This window comes from Acomys russatus, chromosome 7, assembly GCF_903995435.1.
Source record: "Acomys russatus chromosome 7, mAcoRus1.1, whole genome shotgun sequence".
NCBI classification, from domain to species: domain Eukaryota; kingdom Metazoa; phylum Chordata; class Mammalia; order Rodentia; family Muridae; genus Acomys; species Acomys russatus.
In genome coordinates, this window is record NC_067143.1 from 48,761,961 (window position 1) to 48,783,298 (window position 21,338).

Genomic DNA, 21,338 nt, shown 5'->3' on the forward strand with positions numbered 1-21,338 from the left:
CCCTTGGCTTATAAGGGCCTCCTCCCTCTGTTCCATCACCCTCAGACCTATCTAGCCTGAGATTTAGCTACAGAACCTCTTTATACGTAAACTGCACTAACATACATTTGGAAACCAGAGAACAAAATGTATCCACAAGCCCAACACCCCAACTCAAAGCATGGTGTCCTATTTCTTTGTTGAAATTCTTACACATATACAGAGGTACATACAGAAACACAGCCTGGGAAAAAAAAAACCCACACAGTTTTATGCCCTGCTCCCCTCCCCAACACTGTATCTTAAACATCTTCTTCATCTTGGTTATGATAAATGTTTGTTATCATGGTTGCCATGTAGACAATGCCAGTCCCCTGTGTCAAGTGTCCAGGCTACTTCTGGTTCCTCTCCTGTTATATTGCCATGCACATCTCTGTGTCACTGGGCCCTTGGTCAGAACTTTTGAGTGTGGTAAAAGAAAAAGCAGGGCTGTGGACTGAGAGGCGAAAAGCTGCTGTCATCGTTGTGTGGTCTTGTCTTTTCTGTCATTATTGGTGCTGCTGCAAAGTAGCAGTAAGAAGTAGTTTGTCCTGGGCCAAATATGGTGACCATGACCTGGGAAAAAGATTTAGATGACTTTAGAGACATGTTCCACTCTGAATGCTGTTAGGTAAAATCTTTATAGCCACCAAACAAAAGGGAGTCATTAAGCAATTCATTTGTCAGATACTTTTGGTGGGGACAGCAGGCCGGTTACAGCAAAGCATGGCAATTTGCTATGCCTAAGATGCTCTCTGATAGCTTAGCTTTGGTGCTGGTGGGAGCCAGTGGTCTGCTTAAGGCACTACGTTCCAAAGGTTTACCAGATAGCTGAAAGGGCAGTAACTCACTCATAGCAGCTAGTAGTAAGTAACTATTAAGGAGACTGAAGACAGCCCAAGATAATTATGGCCCTAGGTCTAAAGCATCCCACAATCCTGAAATTCTGTTCAGTTGATCTGCAGGACCTTCAGCACAGCTGTGGCCTTTTCATGGACTCTTGCTTTGTATTGATATTGTCATCTTTCCGTCCTTGGAAGACTGTAAGTCAGAACACTCTAGTGACCTCAATCATATACAAGTGCCTTATTTAAACGAACAAAAATCACTAATCTTGAGTACTGCAACAGACAAGTGGGTAGCCAGCCATGTGACCATAAAATAATGCCACTTGATGAGCCTAGAGGACACTGGATGCTCCTCCAGAGGACTGAGGTTGGATTTACAGAGCCTACATTAAAGCTCACAATGGTCTGTAACTCCAGGCCCAGGGCATCTGATGCCTTTTCATGACCTCTGATAGCACCAGGCATGCAAGTGATGCACAGACACACCAAAACACCCAAATGCCATTAGGACCAACAGTTCCTCACAGTTACAACCATCTCTGCTCACTCCCTGGAGCTACTCCAGAGCAAATGCAAGTGGGTTTCTGCACATCCCTTTTTCCCCCTACCTTGTGATGGCTGGCTTAATGGCTTTGTTAACTGCCTTGTCTGAGTTGGGTGCTAGGCTGCCTTCAGTGTGTCTGAACATCAATGGAGCCTTTTTTTTTTTTTTTTTTCAAATGTCAGGACAAAGCTTGCACTTTCTGAGCCATCTCTCATGTCTCACTGGGCAGGAAAAGGCGACAGGAAAATGTCAGCCCCAGGATCAGATGGACCAGAGCTGGGGCGACTGAACTTTCCTACCCTGGCTCTTGGCTTTTAGAAATCATTAACATTTCAATGTGGGTGATCCTGTGAACCCTGCTACTTCTCCACAGCCTCTCTCTGAACTCTTCAAGCATCTTGTCACCTTTTCATTGAATTACAAGTAGTCTAATGGGAAAACCAAGTTTCTTATCTAGGTCACTCTCAATATACTTGAGCAGGGATTTGCACCTTAGTTAAAAATATATGGTGCAGGTATAATTTACATAATCCTGTGATGTACCTTGGTGGGTAGTTACCCGTCATTCTTCAGAGAATGAAAGCTACAATAAATAATTTATGTTCTTTGAATGGCCTGGTCCATCCTCAGCAAGCTGGGGAGAATCATTTATAATTTTAGCTTCTCTTTTGATTACTTTTGAGCCATGGTTGCTTTCAGAACCAATACTGTTGACTGCTTTATGCAGCTTCAAAGAAAGGTTACTGTAGGGCAGAGACTATTCCGTGGCTTCATCAGCCCCTTGCCCCCTGCTCTAATTTCAGCCTTTATTTTATGGGTAGATTTACGTTGCTTCTTTTATCTTCAATACATTCTTCCCTAATGTTTCCCATTCTCCCTTCTGCATGAGCATGAGGCTGAGTGACATGCACAGGTGTTGGCTGTGGAGCACACTTCAAATGATCCTGTTGTCACTTGAATGACTGTCATGGATTGGGTTGTGGCTGCAGTTTATGGATTCCAAGGACCAAATTCCTGATTGCACTTGTGGTGTGTGTGTGTGTTCATGCCTGTGTGTTCTTCTGTGTGTGTGTTGGGGGGGGGGGGGTCTCAGTCCGTCCTTTGGAGAGAACCAATCAGGGCAAACTATTTCTCGTCCTCTCTCTTCACCCACAACTGTAGAACTCACCACCTGCCAGACAGTATGGCGACAAAGTTTAGGGTGTCTTAGCATGACTTCTATTTGGGACCCTGGTTGGCAGCCTAAAGGTCCTCTTCATTTTGGGCTTCAAGATACTATTGCTTATTGGTCCTCTGCCTCCTCAAATCCCATGTCTGTAATTCTCATCTTCCAATGATTCCAATGGTTTTTTTATTAACACACACTAACCATGCATGATAACAGGCAACATTTTCACACATGCATAGACTGTATCTTGACCATATTTGCCCTTTGTTGCTCTTTACTGGGTCCTTCCCACTCCCACTGTTCACCTTCCTTTTCCTAACTAGTTTTCCTTTTGACTCTCATGTCTTTTTTTTTTTTTTTTTTTTTTTTTTAACTTGTGACCCAAATAGTTTCATTAGGTTTGCATCCATGTAGTGAGAGATCACTTACAGAAGCATGGGCACCTTACCGCTGGCTCTACCACAGCAGAAAATGCCTCTCACTCCACCAGCAACCATTAGTTGTCTATAGATCTTGAGGAGTGAACAAAGCCTGAGAAAGCCCTCCCTGATCCACGATAGGATGTTGATAGGCTCCATCTTGTGCAGGTAATCATAGCAGCTGTGAATTCAGGAGTGTGAGTTCAAGGTCATAGCACAACTAGAAGATAACATTCTACAATATTCTACCCAATCGTCAGGCTCTTGTGTTTTTGTCACCTTGGAGAGGGTGATAAAGATATCTAGTGTGTGGTTGAACATCCAACAGTTACGTACTCTTAGCACTCTGGCTACTTATGAGTCTGCAGTTACTACTATGCATAGTTTAAAGAAGGGTCTCTGACCAAAGCTTGTGGCAGCACTAATCTATGGAGATTAGGCATAACTTTTCAGAAGGCAATTTGACAGCACATAGTGCTTTCTCAACTAAGGCCTATGTCCTCCCTAGACCCCCGGCTCTCATGAGATTTATAGTGCTGGATGTGAATTCGATCCTGTCTATGGGGCCCGAATTCCAGTTAGAAAGTGGTTGGTTGCCCCTGTGCAGACTTGCCACTATAACACCAGGGGGCACCTCTTGCCTGGTAGGTTAGTAGTGAAGTAGCAACAAGGTTTCGCTGAGCTCCATGCTGATGGCTTTGGTCCTTTCCCTGTCTCCATCTTCCACTGCCATTTCAGGGTGGCCTGGGGAATGTGGGGAATCAGTCGTGTGGGTTTCAAATGGAGCTTGGCTTTCAGAGAGGCCTCTTCTACAGGCCACAGAAAGTACCTGTCAGAATAGAAAGGATGAGATGGAAGGGCCCACCTGTCGTCTTCCAGGCCCCTCGCCCAAACTACGGACTGATTTGCCCTATTAATGTCCCCTGGGACCCTGGAGAGTTTTGTCTCTGAAACTCTGCCCTCCCACCCTCCCAAACCCTGCCCCAGCAGTTGGTTTGGTTTGGTTTTTTTTTTTTTTTTTTTTTTTTAAGGAAAGGCTTGCTTTTGTATCTTCTTAAATTTTAGAGAAAGCTCTGACAATAAAAATGTTTCTTTTCACAGAGCTGTGAGCATTGTATTCATTCTGGAATTAGTTAATTCGAGTGACCTTTTAACAAGACAGCACTTGGCACTCTTAGATAAGATAATTGACTTTAATGGGGGAAGAAGCAGTGCTCATTTAACGGTGTACATCTGAGTTGTGTGTAGTTCAAGGAAGTTCTCCATTACCTCGGAGTTGCCAATATATAGATTAAAACAGTAGGAAGGTAAGTAGAAATGTGAGCTAATTCAACTTAGGAAATAGCAGTTTCCCTCCTTGCAGGCAAGCTAACTGTCTCTTTATTGTTACCACTGCTCAGGAGTGGAAAGCAGGGTAAAGCACCTCACACAGTAAGTACCCTTGACTATAAAGTTGCTCAGTCAGTGGGAACTGCCATTGTCACCATCACTGTTGTTATCACCAGCACAAATCTTATGCCTGGGAAAATACAGCACTTAACATACACTTGTCAAAGTACCTTGGCACATCGTATCCCACTGATGGTGTGATACACTAATCACATTGTACCCTTATGACATGGTACTCCATTGACTTGGTACCTGTCTGCCATGGTATCTCTCTTACATGGCACCATCTTGATATGTTACCCCCATGACATGGTATACCACTTTTACAGTACCTCAGTGACATGGACTACACCTCTGATACAGCATCTCTCTGACTCGGTATGCTCTTGCGTGCTATATTCCTCTTACATGTTACTCCTCCCACATTTCCACCTGTGTACTACCCCACTGACATGGCATACACCTCTGATACAGCACCCTTCTTACACAGCACCCCACTGTTTCAGTTATAAAAAAACCCCGACCAAATGTGTTTTCCCTATTTCTCAGATAAGATACTGCAACTAGCAAACAGCACTTAGGGCTCAGGATATTTTCTTACCTCTGGTTCCACATGACAGAAACCAAAGCAAAAGTAAAGAGTCATTTTTCCCATCAACAAAAATGCAACCTCCTGGCTAAATCAAGCATGATTGGTATATGGCCTGAAGTCACAAGAATGTGCTGTGTGTGCCAGGTGCCTCTACCATGTTTTGTGGCTGAAAGGTTGTTGTAGGTCTTCAAATCCACCATCCATGAACTTATCCATAACACAACAGCCTGGTGCTTCAGGTGGAAGAGTCCTGTGTTTTAGCCCCAGGAGTCTGTCCGAAGGCCAGGAAGGGGAGTCTTCATGTGCCCACCTTGTAAGATAGAGCTGATAAGAGGCAACGGCTGTGTGGGTGGAGCCTGAGCTCCACAGAAGAAAAGCTCGGGTTATGAGTTTTCAGATCTGGGCAGATGTGGGTTCTAGACCAGACTCTGCCTCTTCTTGTTCACCTAACCTTGCACATGTCAGTTGTCCCCTTACTGTCACTTTATCATCGGCAACATCTGGCTGTGAAGTTTAACCTTTTAGGGTGGGCGTGAAAGCTAAAGAAGACATTGTTCTGCTTAGTTTTAACACAATGTATGACACAGAGTAGAACATTTCAGTCATTGTCTTAGAAGTATTGTAATGTTAAGTAACTTTCTGATTTGTTTTGTTAATTTGTACCAAGATCTAATATTTGTGCATCCTCTCAAAATTTGGTTTAATGGAACTGACATGAGAATCAGACATGATGTGTACAAGTCAACACACACACACATACACACACACACACAGACACACATATGCACACACACACAGAGTACGTAGTGAGTATAGTTCCATGCACCTCCCTATCTCTGTAGAGCCCCTGCATGTTTTGTGGCCACCTTTCTCAGTCACCCCCTCCTCTAGGCTGTGACCTTCTGAGTGGACATCCTAATCCATCTGTCTTCACTGCTTGACTGTGGGTTCTGGCTGACTCCAGGGTCTCAGGGGGCCTTTAAAAACAGGATCATCAATGAGATGACATAGCATGGTGTGAGATCCAGGAAGGTAAAAGCTTGAGCCATGTGTGGAAGCCAGGGTGGGCATCCTGGAAGTGGTGAGTGCAGACCACTAACCAGGCTCAAGTCTTGTCTCATTTTATGGGAGGAATTTTGGTGTGGCTTGGGTTTTTGTCTATGCAACGTGGTAATGTGTGAGTACTGGCACATGCACGCCACAACCCTCAAGTGGACATCAGAGGACAACTTTTAGGGGTTTGTTTTCCCCTTCCACTTGGTCGGGGCAGAATTTCTTATGTTGTCTTTGCCACTGTGCACACCCCAGACACCAACAGTGTTGATTCCCAAAGTGAACCTCACACACCAATCCCACACTAGATTACAAATCTTTCTGGAAACAGCATTCGCAACCTGGTATGTTCAGACAGTAGCTTGCTACTTTGGAAAACTACTCTTATAGCAGGAAAGCATGCCCATGGTACAAAATGAAGATGTGCAGAATAGCCCCTCCCACCCTTGCCCATACCCTTCCTTCACAGGGAGTACCCCGTGTTATGACTGTCCTTCGTATCCTTCCAGAAGCTCCATACAATTTAAAGCCAAAGGTATCATATCAAACACATTCTTCTGCAGGTTATAGTTGCAGAAAAAACACACATAAAAAGCTTCCTCAGTCTATTTATGATCTGCGCTATTGTGTTGTGTGGCTCGATCCTACCTAGCCTCTTATCCATGGACCGGTTTATGAAATTTTGCTATTAAAATTATGCTCTAGCGAGTAACTTTGTACGTGCTTCATTTATTAGATATGTGAGTATATGTGGAGGAGAAATTTCTAGAATTGGGACCTTGAAATCCCAGGGTAAAGGGTGAATGTATTTTAAATTTGTTTCGCTTTTATCACATACCAATTTGTGCTCACACTAGCAAAGTGTGCGGGCGCTTGCTTCCCATCCTCTGCCAACATAGTATATTTTCAGCCCTTTTTATCTTTGCCGAACCATATGTGAAACATAATATTTCAGAGTTTGACTTAGATTTCTTTCTCAGTGAGTGATGTTAAGCGCCTTTTCATATGATTAAAAGCCCTGGGTAGTTCCCATCAGTAACCACTCTGGCCATAGTCTATGCCCATTTTTCCGCTGCACTATTAGATTTTACTTGCTTCTGAGTGTTACTTTTATATTAAGGAAATAATCCTCTGTCATACAAATTACAGTTCTGCCCTCTAGATTGTTATTTATCTTTCGAAGAAAATAAGGCCAAGACTTCTTGAAACTCTGATTTCCCTGATCTAGTCCCAACATCACCAGACTCTGAGCTCCTCAAGGGCAAGGTCTAAACCTCGATCACGGCGGTGTATCGAGTCACCTTGCAGGGCCTGACACTCTAAGAGATCACTCTCCGGGGGCCTGTTGTTGAGCTGAACTGAGGGTCTGTGTTCCCCACCCCAGACCCCCTTTCCTTGTGGCGTGGGAGTTCCGTTACCACCTCCAGCAGAAAAAGATGACTTTTTTCATTGCTCACCACAGCCATGCACCTGTTTGGCCTAAACTGGCACCTGCAGCCGATGGAGGGGCAGATGTATGAGATCACGGAGGACACAGCCAGCAGTTGGCCTGTGCCAACGGACGTCTCCCTGTATCCCTCAGGGGGCACTGGCTTAGAGACCCCTGACAGGAAAGGCAAAGGAGCCGCAGAAGGTAGGGTTGCTGCGTTGTCCGTGTTGTGAGTCGTCTGTGTCTGCCTTTGAACGGAGCAGGCCTCCATCATGCACATCTCGTGCCTGACGCACCCTCATGCTTCTTCCATCCTCTGTACGTCACACCGGCTGCAGCCCGCCTGTGTCTCCATCGCCGCTTCCTGTCAATGTGAGCCCAGAGCAGGGTTCCGCAGGACCTGCGGTGCTCTGCTGCATCCCACTCCATGCCTCCAAGGATGTCTTAGGGGTGTTCACATTGACAGCTATCCATCTTCGTGTGGGGTCAGGGGGAGCCCTTCTGGAGAACCCCGTGGGATCAAAAGGTGTGTGTGGAAGTGGGACATGGTAGGGGATAGTGTGTTCCGGTAAGAGACTTTTGGACTGGATGTTTCAATGAAAACATTTCAGATCAACCTACCCCAGGGACAGACCTGGAGCAAGTTACTTAGTATGTCTGACCTAGCTTCCTCATTTGCCATAATAACAAGTATTGTGTACTCACTGTGTCTGCATCAAAACTTCCTACTAATATCGTTTTACTGCACACTTAAACCTCACAGAAACCCTGTGAAGTGGATGTAATTAGCTATGTCCAACCTAGGTGCAAACACAAATTGCATGAAGTGACTTGACCCACAGAATGGCAGAATTGAGTATATGAGCTCAGGTGCGGGACCTCACGGCTCTTACTTCCTCCATGAGTTTCCCCACCTGGCCCAACCCCGTGCTTACCAGGACCTCAAAGATTATATGGATGTGAAATCCTGTTATACCCCGAGGCAAGGGTGCTCTATCCATGACAGAGATGGTATTGACATTTTGGATTTGGCATTCTTGAGTAGGAATCCACAGATCCATGTTTTGAGTTGCTCAAGGATCTTTAAAACAAGGCATGGATACAACTCCTTTCACTGCCAGCTGAGAATGGTTCAGGCTTACCAAAGTTGGAAAGCTGTGTAAACTCCCCGGCCAGTCCAGTTGTCCTTCAGACACAGGGCCTCCCCTTCTCCTGCATCTACTGTGATCTGTATTGTCTCTCTGCTGTTCGCCTTTTGGCAAAGTGGCCATGGCTCCTACATTTACAGCTCATGCCATGTTTCCTCTTGCCTCACTTAACTGTGGGGTCATGCCTTTTGGGTCTCTGTGTCCTTTCAAAGACCTGCCTTCCAGCTATCGATTTGATTTAAAGGCTAACTTGTGCTTACTCAAAGTACCTCCTCATGACCTCCGCATTGATGACCCTCAAGTTCAAAGTCAACTGTTGACCTGTAGACACATTAAAGGAAGTGAAAAGAGGAGATTTGATTTGATTCTAAAATGCTTACCCACTACTTGGAGAGGAAAAGCCACATCTCTTCCTTTTAAAGAGCTAAAATACTGAATAATGTATGCTTCTTTATAATGGGATAGGGCATTGGGGCCACTGGAGGAGTTAGGAGCCACTGATTGGGATGTAAGCTTAAGCAAATCTAGGCTTCACTTTCCTTCCCTTCAAAAAGCACTGAACCTTAGGTTGTGCACTGCAACTTGCAAGTTCTACAGGTGAAATTTGTACAAGAATCATCATAAAGCTAATTGGTGCTCTTGAAGGATTGGTTTACCATGGTGACACTGTCCATGGTCCTGGTGGCTTGCAATGTTCACACCAGTGGATACTATCTTGTGCCACCAATGAAGACTCATAAAGGGACAATTGTCTTTAAATCAGTCTGTGAAAACACACTTAAACCATCGTTATCCATTACAGAATTGGTAAAGGATTTCCTATAACACAGTGTAGTTTCTTCCCACCATGAATCTCTAACAGACATTCCTTCAGCGGGAGTTAAGTCTATCTGAAATCTTCTGCTCTAATGAAATTAGTTTGTGGGTTGTTTGGGCTCTGCTTAGTTTTTCCGGAGGAGCAGGAGGTGTAGATAAGAGACAACATAAAATTACACTGCCTTATTGGCTTATTTTAATTGGAGTATTTTTGCTTAAAGGGATTATCTGTCATTACTGATGCAAATGGAAATCTTGCTTATAAACCCCTTAAATGGAGGGCAGTACTGAAAAACAGTCAGCATCAGGAGCAATTACTGTAAGAAAAAAACGCATGTGCCTGAAAACACAGAAAAGAAAGCTTCTATAGTCTATGGGAGATCACATGGTTCTCCCCCACCCCAGTCAAACCAACGTCTACTCAGTTTCTGTTTTTAATCGTGATGATACAGCTCTGCTTCTTTAGATTTTATCTCAACAGTGAGTGCCCTACTGCGAGGGCACATCTCTGGTCCCTTCCGATGGTATCAGGGGAAAGAATTGATTACAGAATTAAGATTAGTGTCCCTGCATCATGACAATGGGAGAAGTAGCATGAGGTGATTAAGAAGGGGGGGGGGGCAGGAGTGTGAATGTGCCTTGGAGGCACACAACCCAAGGTGTGGTTCAAAAGCCAGCATTTTATTTGTTCTGTTAACTCATACTAGTTACTTCATCTCTTTGGCCTTAGTTTTCTCATCTGTAAAACAAGGGTGCCGATGGCTCTTTTCAGATCCCAGCAGGGAGGGGCCACTCATCTACAGTGTTCATCGGTCCAGCTGGTCAACTTCATCTTGCCTACTTAGTCCAGGGCCATTCCACTTCAGAGACTAAGATCCTAGAGATGTATCCTAATTAACATTTACCCTCACCCTCACAGGTCCTCCTAAGTATTTGAAAAAATACTTAAATGTATGTCTTTTAAGTTATATAAATTAAATATCTGATAATCCCAGTGCTGTGTTTGTCATGTCTGTGAGAATAACATCAAACATCAATTATGATACTGTATTTTCAAAGTGGCCGTAAACATTTCAGGGTCATCATGGGATAGAAACCAAATGTTGCCGCTTCCTCAAGCAGCACCACATGATCCTGTGTTTGTATTAATGGGGAAGGGGGAAATCTCTAAATAGACAAGCATTTCTGATGGTTGACTTGGTGGGCTAGGGGTAGCGCTTTCTTTTCGCAATGTAATAAAAATTGTCCATCAGTTTGAACTATGCAAATTGCTGCATGCAGGCTTGACTGGCCTCTCCAAAATGGGACAGCTTATTTTGTTAACCAAAAATTTCAGACAGTTGCTAAGGAAACTAAGGGATTCTTTGTGCAATCTATTGCATTGAAAACAACAACAACAAGCAGGTAGGAGCATTGCTAGATGATTAGAAATTCAGACCCCAGTTAAATGGGTCTGGTCGGGACAATAAAGACTGTGATTGAGAAGCATGGCAGTTCCAATGCTTCCAAGTCTTCCATGTTTGATGGCACTATCTGACCAGCAATTCATTATGTGCATGATTGCATATTTGGGCAGCATTGCTCTAGAAAGCTTGAATCTTTCTAAGTTTACAAAGGTAAAGATAGGTATCAATGGAATCCATGCTGCAAAACTGAATCAGCTGTTGGGAGGGATAAGGTCTAAACTAAGTCTCCTGTACCGTTGGGTGTGACCTAGAGACACCTAGTAGTGCTCTCTCTAGCACCTAGTGTGTGTCCCTTTAAACCCTGACTACACTGAGTCCTGCTTATAGCTTCCTAATTAATAAAAAACGATCAACTTTCATACCTTGACATACCACAAGGTTCTTAACTGGACTTCGGGTCTGGTTGGCTAAGTCTTGACATTTACCCTGAGTTGAGCCCCACTGGAGTTGCTGCTCTTTGAGAGGGTCAGCGCACCCCGATACCACCGAGAGTGTCTCTTCAGAGTTTTCACCTATCACTCATTTGTTTAATCCCCTGAGAAGCCGTATTCTAAGAGGTAAAGAGGTTTCCCAAGTGCCTTCATCTCCCACTGACTTGTTAAGCAGGCAGAGCCTTGGTGCAGAGATGTTCTTCATGAGAATCAACTAAAACTGATGTGAATGAAGGCACTTGACACAGCTGGAACTCATTAACCTCTGCCTTCACTACTATTTCTCCTCCTAATATCTGGTATCTGGTAAAATATACATAAAGAGAGGATTTTATACACAGGCTGTTTCCCCTCTACCAACCTCCAGTCTCTTTCCGTTCTCTTGCACCACTGGTGTAGTATGCTTTTGCAATGGGACATTAAAAAAAATTCTAGTCCTCAGGCTTTGTGTTCAGAATTACAAAGAAGGAATCTTATGATCTGGAAAGACAGGCAAAGGAAGGATGGAATTTTCTTAAGGCAAGAAGAAAGTTTTTCTCCCACTTCTAGCCCCCAGCCCAGCCCTGGCAATCTCAGGTTATCTTTCCAGTCCATTCTTTTCCTCTCAGCCCCCAGTCCACACCCATTGGTCCAGTGTGGAGCCAGCATTTCCCTCGCACCTGGCCCACATCTTTGAACTATGAAAGAAAAAACTCCCCCTTCTGTCATGTTATTTGGGCAAGAGACACATGCCCTTGCCTTAAAATCCTACCTGAGTTCTGAAGAGATTAAATATCTGGACCCAACCTGAGCTGTAAGGCTGCTGGACCCAGCCTGAGCTGTAAGGCTGCTGGACCCAGCCTGAGCTATAAAGCTGCCTCCTCTGCTGTGCTTTCCTCTTTGCTAGGGAGGAAGGGAACCCTGCTGGCTAATGCGAGGGACAGGTTTTCCATTATTTATTCTGAGACAGGGAACATCTGAGTGCAGACAGTTCTCTAGCCCCCTTGGCTCCCACTCCTCCCTTCTCTCAGAGGAAAGCAGCCTTCAGAATTAGCAGGCATATGCAGCTTTCTCAACCCTTCGTAGAAGCGGTAGGTTCAGAAGGCTTTTGTTTCACAAGCCCCACCTCCCCCCACCCCTAGGTCTGCCTCCCTGGGAGAACTTAAAGCTGAGGGTGTACAACTTTGTACCTGCACTATAAAAAGGTTACAGTCCTGGGAACCCACAGATCAGATAAAGAAGAACATGAATAATTCTCTCCCATCCTAATGCTTTGTGAGTTGCGCTTCTGTCTTTGAAGTTCCGTGACTCACAAAGTGGAGGTTTGTGTGTCTTCATTTTCAAGGTAAAAGTCTGGGGCACATTCCTTCCATAAGGAATTAAATGCAAACTCTTTTTTGCGTTAATGGTAGAATATCCATGGTGCTTTTATTGATAACGTGCATTTTAACTTTTTTTGTTGTTGTTGTTGGCACATTTTTAATTAAAATAACATTTAATGGTTTAAAGTTAAAAACCTGATGTTTCTGCCTAGGAGTTTATAAAGGAATGATAACATATGGAGAAGTTTAACATTTAAATTGAATTTTATTATTTAAAACAGTAAAATATTTTATGACTACAACAATGCCCTGCCAAGCTCCATTTCAGCATCAAATGTGCTTTGTAAGGAGTCTTACAAAGCTGAGGGGGGAAAGCCATCGTAATGTCTTCTCTCCAAATGCTTTTTATAAGAAGTTCCACAAACGTGTTTTCTTTGCAAATGATTCTTGTTCTCTTAGAACGGCATCTCTAACCACATGAAAAGCCTTTGAGCCAAGATGCGGGGAGGGGGGGGGGGGGGGGGGGGGGGGGTGGGGATAGGAGGGGTGTTTACTCCTGACAAATACAATGGAGCCTGTTGACTTGATTTGGGGTCCTAAGGGTGGTCTTCCCAATGTCCCTGCCCCTCCTCCCCACCCTTAAGAAGGCTAATGTCTGGCAGGAAGTTAGGGCTTATCTTGTTCATATGCAAGTGTGTTTAATTACTATGAAGAGGAAGTTTGGTAAGTAGCCTTCCTTCCTGGGGTTTGTTGCTTCCCCCCCAAAAGCAGTCACTGCTGATTGGCAGTAGAGCAGAGCAAGAGATGTCATTCCTAAGCGCCCTTCATCCCTTGTGGTCTAGGGCTGGGGCCGGGTTCAACTTCTAAGTATGCTATAGATTTCATCTGTGGACCTGAGAAGTTCCTTTAACCACTTTCTCACACACACACACACACACACACACACACACACACACAAATTGCCACAACACTTTCAGACATATTTCCTCCTTTCTTAAGCACCCCCTTCCTCACCTTTGTCAATCCATGGTGCTCTTCCAACACACACACACACACACACACACACAACTTTAGGATGTGGCTTCCAGTTTTCACACGAACATAAAATACTTCCCTCCGCTCCCATCATGTCTCCTGCTACAGGGTTGGAAATTGAATGGCAGACAATGCCTTGCTCCCTCTGTCTTTTCTGCTTTATCATATAACCTTTTACACACACACACACACACAGACAGACACACAGGCACACACTCACAAAATCACAAAGTTATTCTCATGTGACCACCAATGCTTATTTTTAGGATCAAAATATATCTTAACAAGCTGTGGCATTATGCAGTAAACAGATGGTCCTTTGGGAGGAACCCATACTGCTTTGGAAGAATGAATATTTTTAGCAGAACAATTTGAGCGTCATTGGGGGAAAATTCTAGACTATCTTACTCGTGGTACATGGGGAGCCGGCCAGGCAGCTGGCTGCAGACCTCTGGGGTGAAAGGTTGAGTGGAGTTCTGGACATTGGGGTGCTGGCTCCTTGTTGTGTGTGACTGACCAGAATGCTGTTGTCTTCCCTCCCCCATGTCTTGGTAGGAAAGCCAAGTAGTTTCTTTCCAGAGGACAGTTTCATAGACTCCGGAGAAATCGACGTGGGGAGACGGGCTTCCCAGAAGATTCCACCTGGAACGTTCTGGAGATCTCAGGTGTTCATAGACCACCCTGTACATCTGAAGTTCAATGTGTCGCTGGGGAAAGCAGCTCTGGTTGGCATTTATGGCAGAAAAGGCCTCCCTCCTTCCCATACTCAGGTAACTGGACCTCACATGCCCACTGACCTCACCAGCTTTGGAGCTAACGTAATCAAAACCATAAACATCTCTCATGCATTCTGGGGTCATATGCGATCATTTTAGCTCCAGAATTTGACCAAAGGTCAGGTCCCAGAGCAATAGATGGGCCTGAACTCTGATGACCAAAGAACCACTGTGCAGTCCTAAACGTCACAGCTTCAGCTTCATGTGAGATAAGATAAATACCTTCCATCTACTAAGACCTGGCTAGGTAGCTGCTCGGTGTTTACTAGTGAGGCAGCAGGGCTTCACCCCTCCTGCGGGTGTGAACACTGCCTGATGAGTTTTTCTGGAGCTTCAAACCAGCAGTCCTGGGGCAATCAGGGCTTGTGTTTGACAGGTGGCATTTTGAGCTAACCCAATTTAGCTCATGACTAACCCACCCCCACCCAGTCTCCAGCCCCTCTTCAAACCCCTAAGATTCCCTTCCATACTTGCGAGCCTCCAATGATCACAAAGCCTCTACCGAGGCGCCTGCCACTGAAGACACCATGGCTATCGTAGTATGTACATAATCAAGTAAAGAATTGCATGTCCCCAAATTAAAGCAAAGCAAGACAATAAATAATCATTAGGTATGCTACATCCATGAAGGCTCTAGATCTAGGGAGGGCTTGTTAGGTCTGCTCTCCTTGCTTTCTTTTTCTGACTCTCTTCCGTCCCTCCTAGACATGCTAGAAGAAGCCCTGCAGGGAGCTTGGCGGGTGGAGGCGTCAGTCCATTGCTAACTTTGCTCTCTTTGCTCTTCAGTTTGACTTTGTGGAGCTACTGGATGGAAGAAGGCTCCTAACCCAGGAGGCAAGGAGCCTCGAGGTTCCCCAGCGCCAGTCCCGGGGCACTGGTCCCCCATCCAGCCATGAGACCGGTTTTATCCAGTATCTGGATTCGGGAATCTGGCACCTGGCCTTTTACAATGATGGGAAGGAATCAGAAGTGGTCTCCTTTCTCACCACCGCCATCGGTAAGCAGCCACACCCTCCGCTAGTGTCTTTGGATGAGAGGAAGGTTGAACTCAGGAGTTGGTGCCAGCAAGGAGTTGGAACTGAGTAGAATTGGCATTGGAACTGAATAGTGATAGCTCTTGCCCAGAGCTAGAGCTGCCACATAGAACCTGCAAGGTCAGCCCAAGTGGACTTGCCGGGTAAGGGTGATGTGTGGACCACCAGCTAGCTGCCTCTCAAGAGCTAGGAGGCAAAACTGACATTCCGATAGGCACCCTGGATAGCAAGCCACACAGAGGACACATGGCCCTCATGGCCACTTGCCTCCCTCCTGACTTTAAAGTCTCACCTAGTTCAACTGGCTAATTTGTCTTCTGGGCTCTGGTTTTGGTTGGGTTTGTCTTTTACTTTTGAAATTGGCAAATGCTGGCAGATGAGAAAAGAAGAGAATGGCTAGAAGAGAGAGCAAAAACAGCAGAGCTAGGGCCCAGAAGAGCAGTCTGCAGGAGCACTGGGGTCTCACTGAGAGCAGGCATGTGCTGTTCTCTGACACAGAGTGAGCCCTGGTATCGAGAACTCAGCCAGATCATAGCTCCATGGACCCGGCTCCTGGACAGGTGAATTGCCTGCCTGGTGGGTGCTTTAGGGTGCAGCTGAAAGCACTTGGCCCTGGCTGGGAGTCTCTCTGACAAGAGAAATGGAGTTGAAGGAAAATGTTTCGATTTGGCAGTAGGTTTGCAACACTCTTCAAGGACCCCAATTCTCCCTCCTGAACGATGATGGTAGTTATTTTCAGCCCGATGCCCCCTTATTTGCAGTTTTGCCTTTAGTATTGAGGCAGAAGCTTTTATGACAAAGAAGGAAGGGTGGGCATCCAACAGCTGGTGTTGAGGAAGGAGATGTCCCTCTGTGTTGTACTTGACTGGAGCTGTAGTCTGGCTCCACAATGCACACTGAGTCTCCTTGTTGGTTTGGACTAAGCAGGAGTCTGACCTTTTCTCTGTTCGGGTTCCTCTCAGCAGGACCCTTGGCAGTTCTGGTCTTGGCGGTTGCCATGTTATCAGTTTCCCTCTTGAGTAGTTTCTTGTGTGATGTGATGGAAAATAGACTTAGTCCAGAAGCTCTACCGGGAACTTGGCTTTTAACATCATACAGACCACTTATTCTTTTCCATCTGTCGGTTTCTTAAGATTCTGGAACCTGAGGCTGGAGAGATAGCTCAGCTGTAAGATCACTGAGGGCTTTCTCAGAAGGCCCAGCACCCACATGGCAGCTCACAACTCTCTCTAACTCTAGGTACAGGGGAGCTAATACCATCACACAGATGTTCATGCAGGCAAAACATTAATGCACATGAAATAAAAATAAATAAATTTGCTGGGTAGCGGTGGCACACCCCTTTAGTGCCAGAGACAGGTAGAGCTCTAAGTTTGAGGCCAGCCTGGTCTACAGACTGAGTTCTAGGACAGCCAGGGCTACACAGAGAAACCCTGTCTCAAAATAAGTAATTAAAAGTTAATTAATTTTAAAAGATTCTTGGATCTGAAGCCGTGTCTTAGTAATGACTACTGACATGGAGACCAGTGTTGTAGCTCCCAGGCCCTGCTGTTGGAGGCTGGGCTCAGGCCTCACTAACATCTAGGCTGTCTTCACTTTTCAAGTTCCACTTGGCAGAAGTCACTACATATTGTCTTTCTTGATATGGTAGCTTTAATCTGGGGACACAATCATCATGCTCCATGGCATCTGAGTTCCCTGGTGTCTCAGCCTGACTCCTAGGTACAGTTCACAAGGAGGCACACGGCATTCGGCCCACAGAGAGCTGGAAGCCTTTACAGTCAGATTTCTGTTTTAATAACTGGGTATAAGTATAAGAGGTTATTAATTTAAATCTTTACTGAAAGCCATTTTAATTAGGATCGGCATCTTAAAACAGTGAGGAAATAGTGGGATGTTCCATTGTCAACCCTCAGCTTGTCGGAGTATGCGAACCTTTCTAACTAAGGCCATGGTCTCGCCTTTCAACCTGGCTCCTCTCTTCTCGCCTGCATGGTGGACACTGTCTCTGAACCCCTTTATGCCTGCTAGAGCAGGTAGGCTGTATCTGCTTCCTACACATCGAGGCACCAAGGAACTACCTGAGGGTCTGGATAAATGCAGAGTCAGCTGCAGCAGGCCTGGGGGAGCAGTACCCAGCAGAGCCCTTGCGGCTATGCCCGTTCTAAACACCAAGGGGTTATGGTCATGGTCCTTCTCAAATGCTTTGGGACAAAGGAATCAGCTGAGGCATGGAGAAGAAGTTCTGATCCCTGGTCCTTTCTTCAGAAAGTCTGACTCTGAGCAGATAGACAGCCCAGGTTCCCTTTCTGCTAACAAGGCTCCAAAAACACCCCATGGAGCGGCCTCCCTATTCCTCCCTTCTCTTGAGCTTCCATGTCACTTCTAGAATCATCAATGACAGGCCACCCTTCCCTATCTGGAAAAAAAATTTTAAGAGGTAGTTTGCGGTCCCTGTTGTGAGGATTAGAAAAAGCAGTAAAAAGTTGTGCCACGGCACAGGGAGAAGCAGCTAAGGTACTCTCCTCAGTTCCTTTCTCTTCCTTTTTCTCTCACTGTCTCTCTGACCTGTCTGCCTCCCTTCAAGCTACAATGATTGTGTAATGAACGCTGGTTTTTTTTTCCCTTTAATACAAAAACAGACTGATTCTGATGTTGCTATTAATCCCTCTTTCCCAAGAGTCCCCAGCATTGAGTCTCAGCTGTCTGTGATCGTTACCTGTGAGCTGTGAGCTCTAATTTGTCTTGGCAGGTTAATTAAAAGTTTAGGTCTTGCTTTAGCAAAGTCATTATGGTCCCAATATACAATTATAACTCTTGGGTTTGCTTAACACACAAACTGGAATATGAGCCTCCTTTCATTACTTGCTGAAACACAGATCGAGAATTTAAGAAGACCTGAGATGTCAGAATGCAGGGTATTTACGTCTGCTTGTAATTAAGTAACGGCAGAAATAATTGTGTTTAACAAATGGCTGCATTGTGTATGTTTTTGCTTTTCCCTCCATTTAATGCAATCCAGCTGATGGCTTTAAATTAAATGAGTTTATCTTTTGCCTTGGAAAAAATATCTAAAAGCACTTTCCAAACTGGATCTACAAATAATTCCACACAGAGACCCTCAATGAACTGGATCTATGGCACACACATGCACATACACACGTGTGCACATACACACGTGTGCACATTCCCACTGAAACCAAGCTAGTTTTAGAATAAAATATGGCATCTGCCTTCTGAAGCAACAACCTTTCCCTAGCACAGGGAGGCTCAGAATCAGAGGGGACTGTTTCTACCCTTGACTCCCATGTGAGGATGGCAGCCATGCTGACCGCAGGTGTTAATGACGTCACAGGTCCCCTGGAAAGCAAAGGATTTTGACATGCATCTTTTAAGACTTACAGTAGCTGCATGAGGAGGCAGCCCTCCCCACTGCAAATGAGGAAGTTGAGGTTTAAGGATGCTACAAGAAAAGCTAGGCGTGATTTCACACCAGCCTCACGGCAGTGCTTAGGGTTTCCTTTTTTAGTATGTTCCCTCCTCACCTGTCATATGTAATTTGTTTTCTACATGTTCGTCAGTTCATTCACTTATCAAATATCTAAAACACATCTAGTGTGCATTGGAGACCATGCTTTGCTCTTATGTAACTTACAGCAGCCTTAGACAAGAGGGGTGTGTGTATGTGTGTGTGTGTGTAGATGCCAAAGGAAACTGTTAGATCTTGTCCTTCAGATGCCATCAACCCTCTTCGTGCCTGGGAACTCCTGTTTAGGTTAGACTAACTAGTCATCAGGCCCCAGCACTGAGATTATGTGTACCACTGACCTAAGCATTTTTATGCTGGTTCTGGGAGTTGAACTGAGGTCCTGGACCATGCAAGGTAAACACTTTCCTCACCCATCCATCTCCCCAGCTTTGAAAGAGATGTTTTAACTTCAATTTAACTTTACAGATGAGCAGGCTGAGATTAAGAGTGCTTAGATGGCTTGCCCAAATTTAAAGACAAAGCTAAGATGGAAACTTGAATTCTAAATCCCCCCAGGTCTCCGCTGTGCAGGAGCCTCACGCATTTGCCATGGATACAGGTTAATATTTTATTTCTGTTTGTGTTCTATAGATCATAACTTCCCCCGTGTTAACTTCCCTCCAATTACGAGTAAGAACCTCACATCTATCCAGGAAGTTTTCTTGAGAAATCATTAAAAAGACCATGGTGAAAAAAAATCTTACAGTATCCAAAACTTTAAAAACAAGAACATCTTTCTGAGGTGGCTTGTCACCCCAAGGCCTGACAAGTAAGCAGCATGGTATTTTGGGTCTCCAGCTAAGAACTTATCGTTTCATTTGGGTTGATGCCAAAACATAAAAGGACAGAGCAACCTGTCGCCGCTGCAAGGCGATCCCGAGCTGCAAAATGACTGAGGTGGCCCACAGTGGATTTAGAAGGCCAGATGGAGAAGTGAGGAGTGCTGTTAGAAAGTGCCAGCCGTGGGAGTCTATAGAAGGAGCATACTCTGTCTTCCTGGTGCTAACCTAAGGAAGGATGCTCTTGTTTATGCTCAGGCAGCTGCTGGCAATCAGTCCCTTCTGCATCCAGGCACTGCAAGTGGTCCAGCTCCTATCTTTGCTTCCATCATCCTTTCTGCTTGTTTCCCATTTATTATTATTCAACCTTGCTTCTTTTCCACGCTGTGTCCTTGGGAAAAAAGTAGCTCATGGCTTGGATTGATGGAGATGGTGTTTGTACAGTAACTGCCTCTGAGACAAAGGAAAGAGCAAGGGAGGTCATTCCTGGAGGCACAGATCAAAGGGCCAGGATGCAGGAATGGGAGGAGGGAGTGCCCTGCTGACTGTGTCCCAGCAGCTTGCGAGCTAGAGGAACATTTAATCTGGTCCTTAATGAAGGAGTGGCCCAGTCATATGTAAAGAAAATAGGGGGCTAGTAGGATGGTTGCTGCCAACTGGTAACCTTAGTTCAATCCCTGAGACCTACACAGTGTAAAGAGAAGAATTGACTCCTACAAGTTGTCCTCTGATCTCCATATGTTCACCATGGGTACTGCACATGCACATGAGACAACACACACACACACACACACACACACACACACACACACACACACCATACAATTTTACTTTAAAAGATCCTCATTAACAAATAAAAATGGAAAGTAAATGGTAAGCAACCTTTTCCAAGTCCCAGGGATGGCACGAGTTGGAGGTAGATAGCTAGAAACCTTGGGGCTGGCTGTGCAGTCGGTAGAGCAGTTCTGTGCCATTGGAACATGTGGCAAATGAGTCACGGAGGACAGCCTTGACTGCTACCCAGAGCAGAGAGTTAATTCTGCAGTGAACATAGGACTTTGCAAATGAAGATAACATGATGAGAACCAGACTGCTTTCTCTGAGGCCTGGAACAAGAGCCATTTATTTATGTGGTCCAGAGAGTTTACTGGGTTTGCAGGCTGTGATCTGGTGGTGAGGGTTGGGTGGGAGGGGTGGGAGGCAGGCATCAGAGATGACAGAAGGACTCTCACAGTGGTGTGAGCTGTGGACTCTCTCGGTTTCCTCTAGACCATTGCTCTTTGTTCTGAAGAACACTAGGTTCCCACGCCTACATTTCTGCCTCTCTGCAGGCCATCATAATCAGGTTCCTCCCCCCCGCCGCCATGATGACCCAGAGCTTGTTGGACCTTTACTGCTTCTTTAATTCCCTTTTCTTATCAGGCATCGGTCTTTGACTGTTTTTGCTAGGATCTAGTGGGAAAGTAATTTGTATAAAAACCAGCTACTGGGCCTCAAAGAAGAAACCAAGAAAGGTGATTGAGACCGTGTTCAGTCTTTAATAAGCCTGTCGTCACCACTTCC

The 21,338-nt window shown here is 45.2% G+C and overlaps 1 protein-coding gene across 1 annotated transcript in view; it reads left to right on the forward strand.

Moving 5' to 3' along the window:
* The window catches only part of Tenm4 (teneurin transmembrane protein 4), a 393,055-nt gene that overhangs the window by 207,161 nt on the left and 164,556 nt on the right, over positions 1-21,338 (forward strand). The window contains 3 exon segments of the mRNA XM_051148959.1: positions 7,494-7,664; positions 14,213-14,427; positions 15,220-15,430. Of these exon segments, the coding sequence (XP_051004916.1) occupies positions 7,494-7,664; positions 14,213-14,427; positions 15,220-15,430 (597 nt within the window).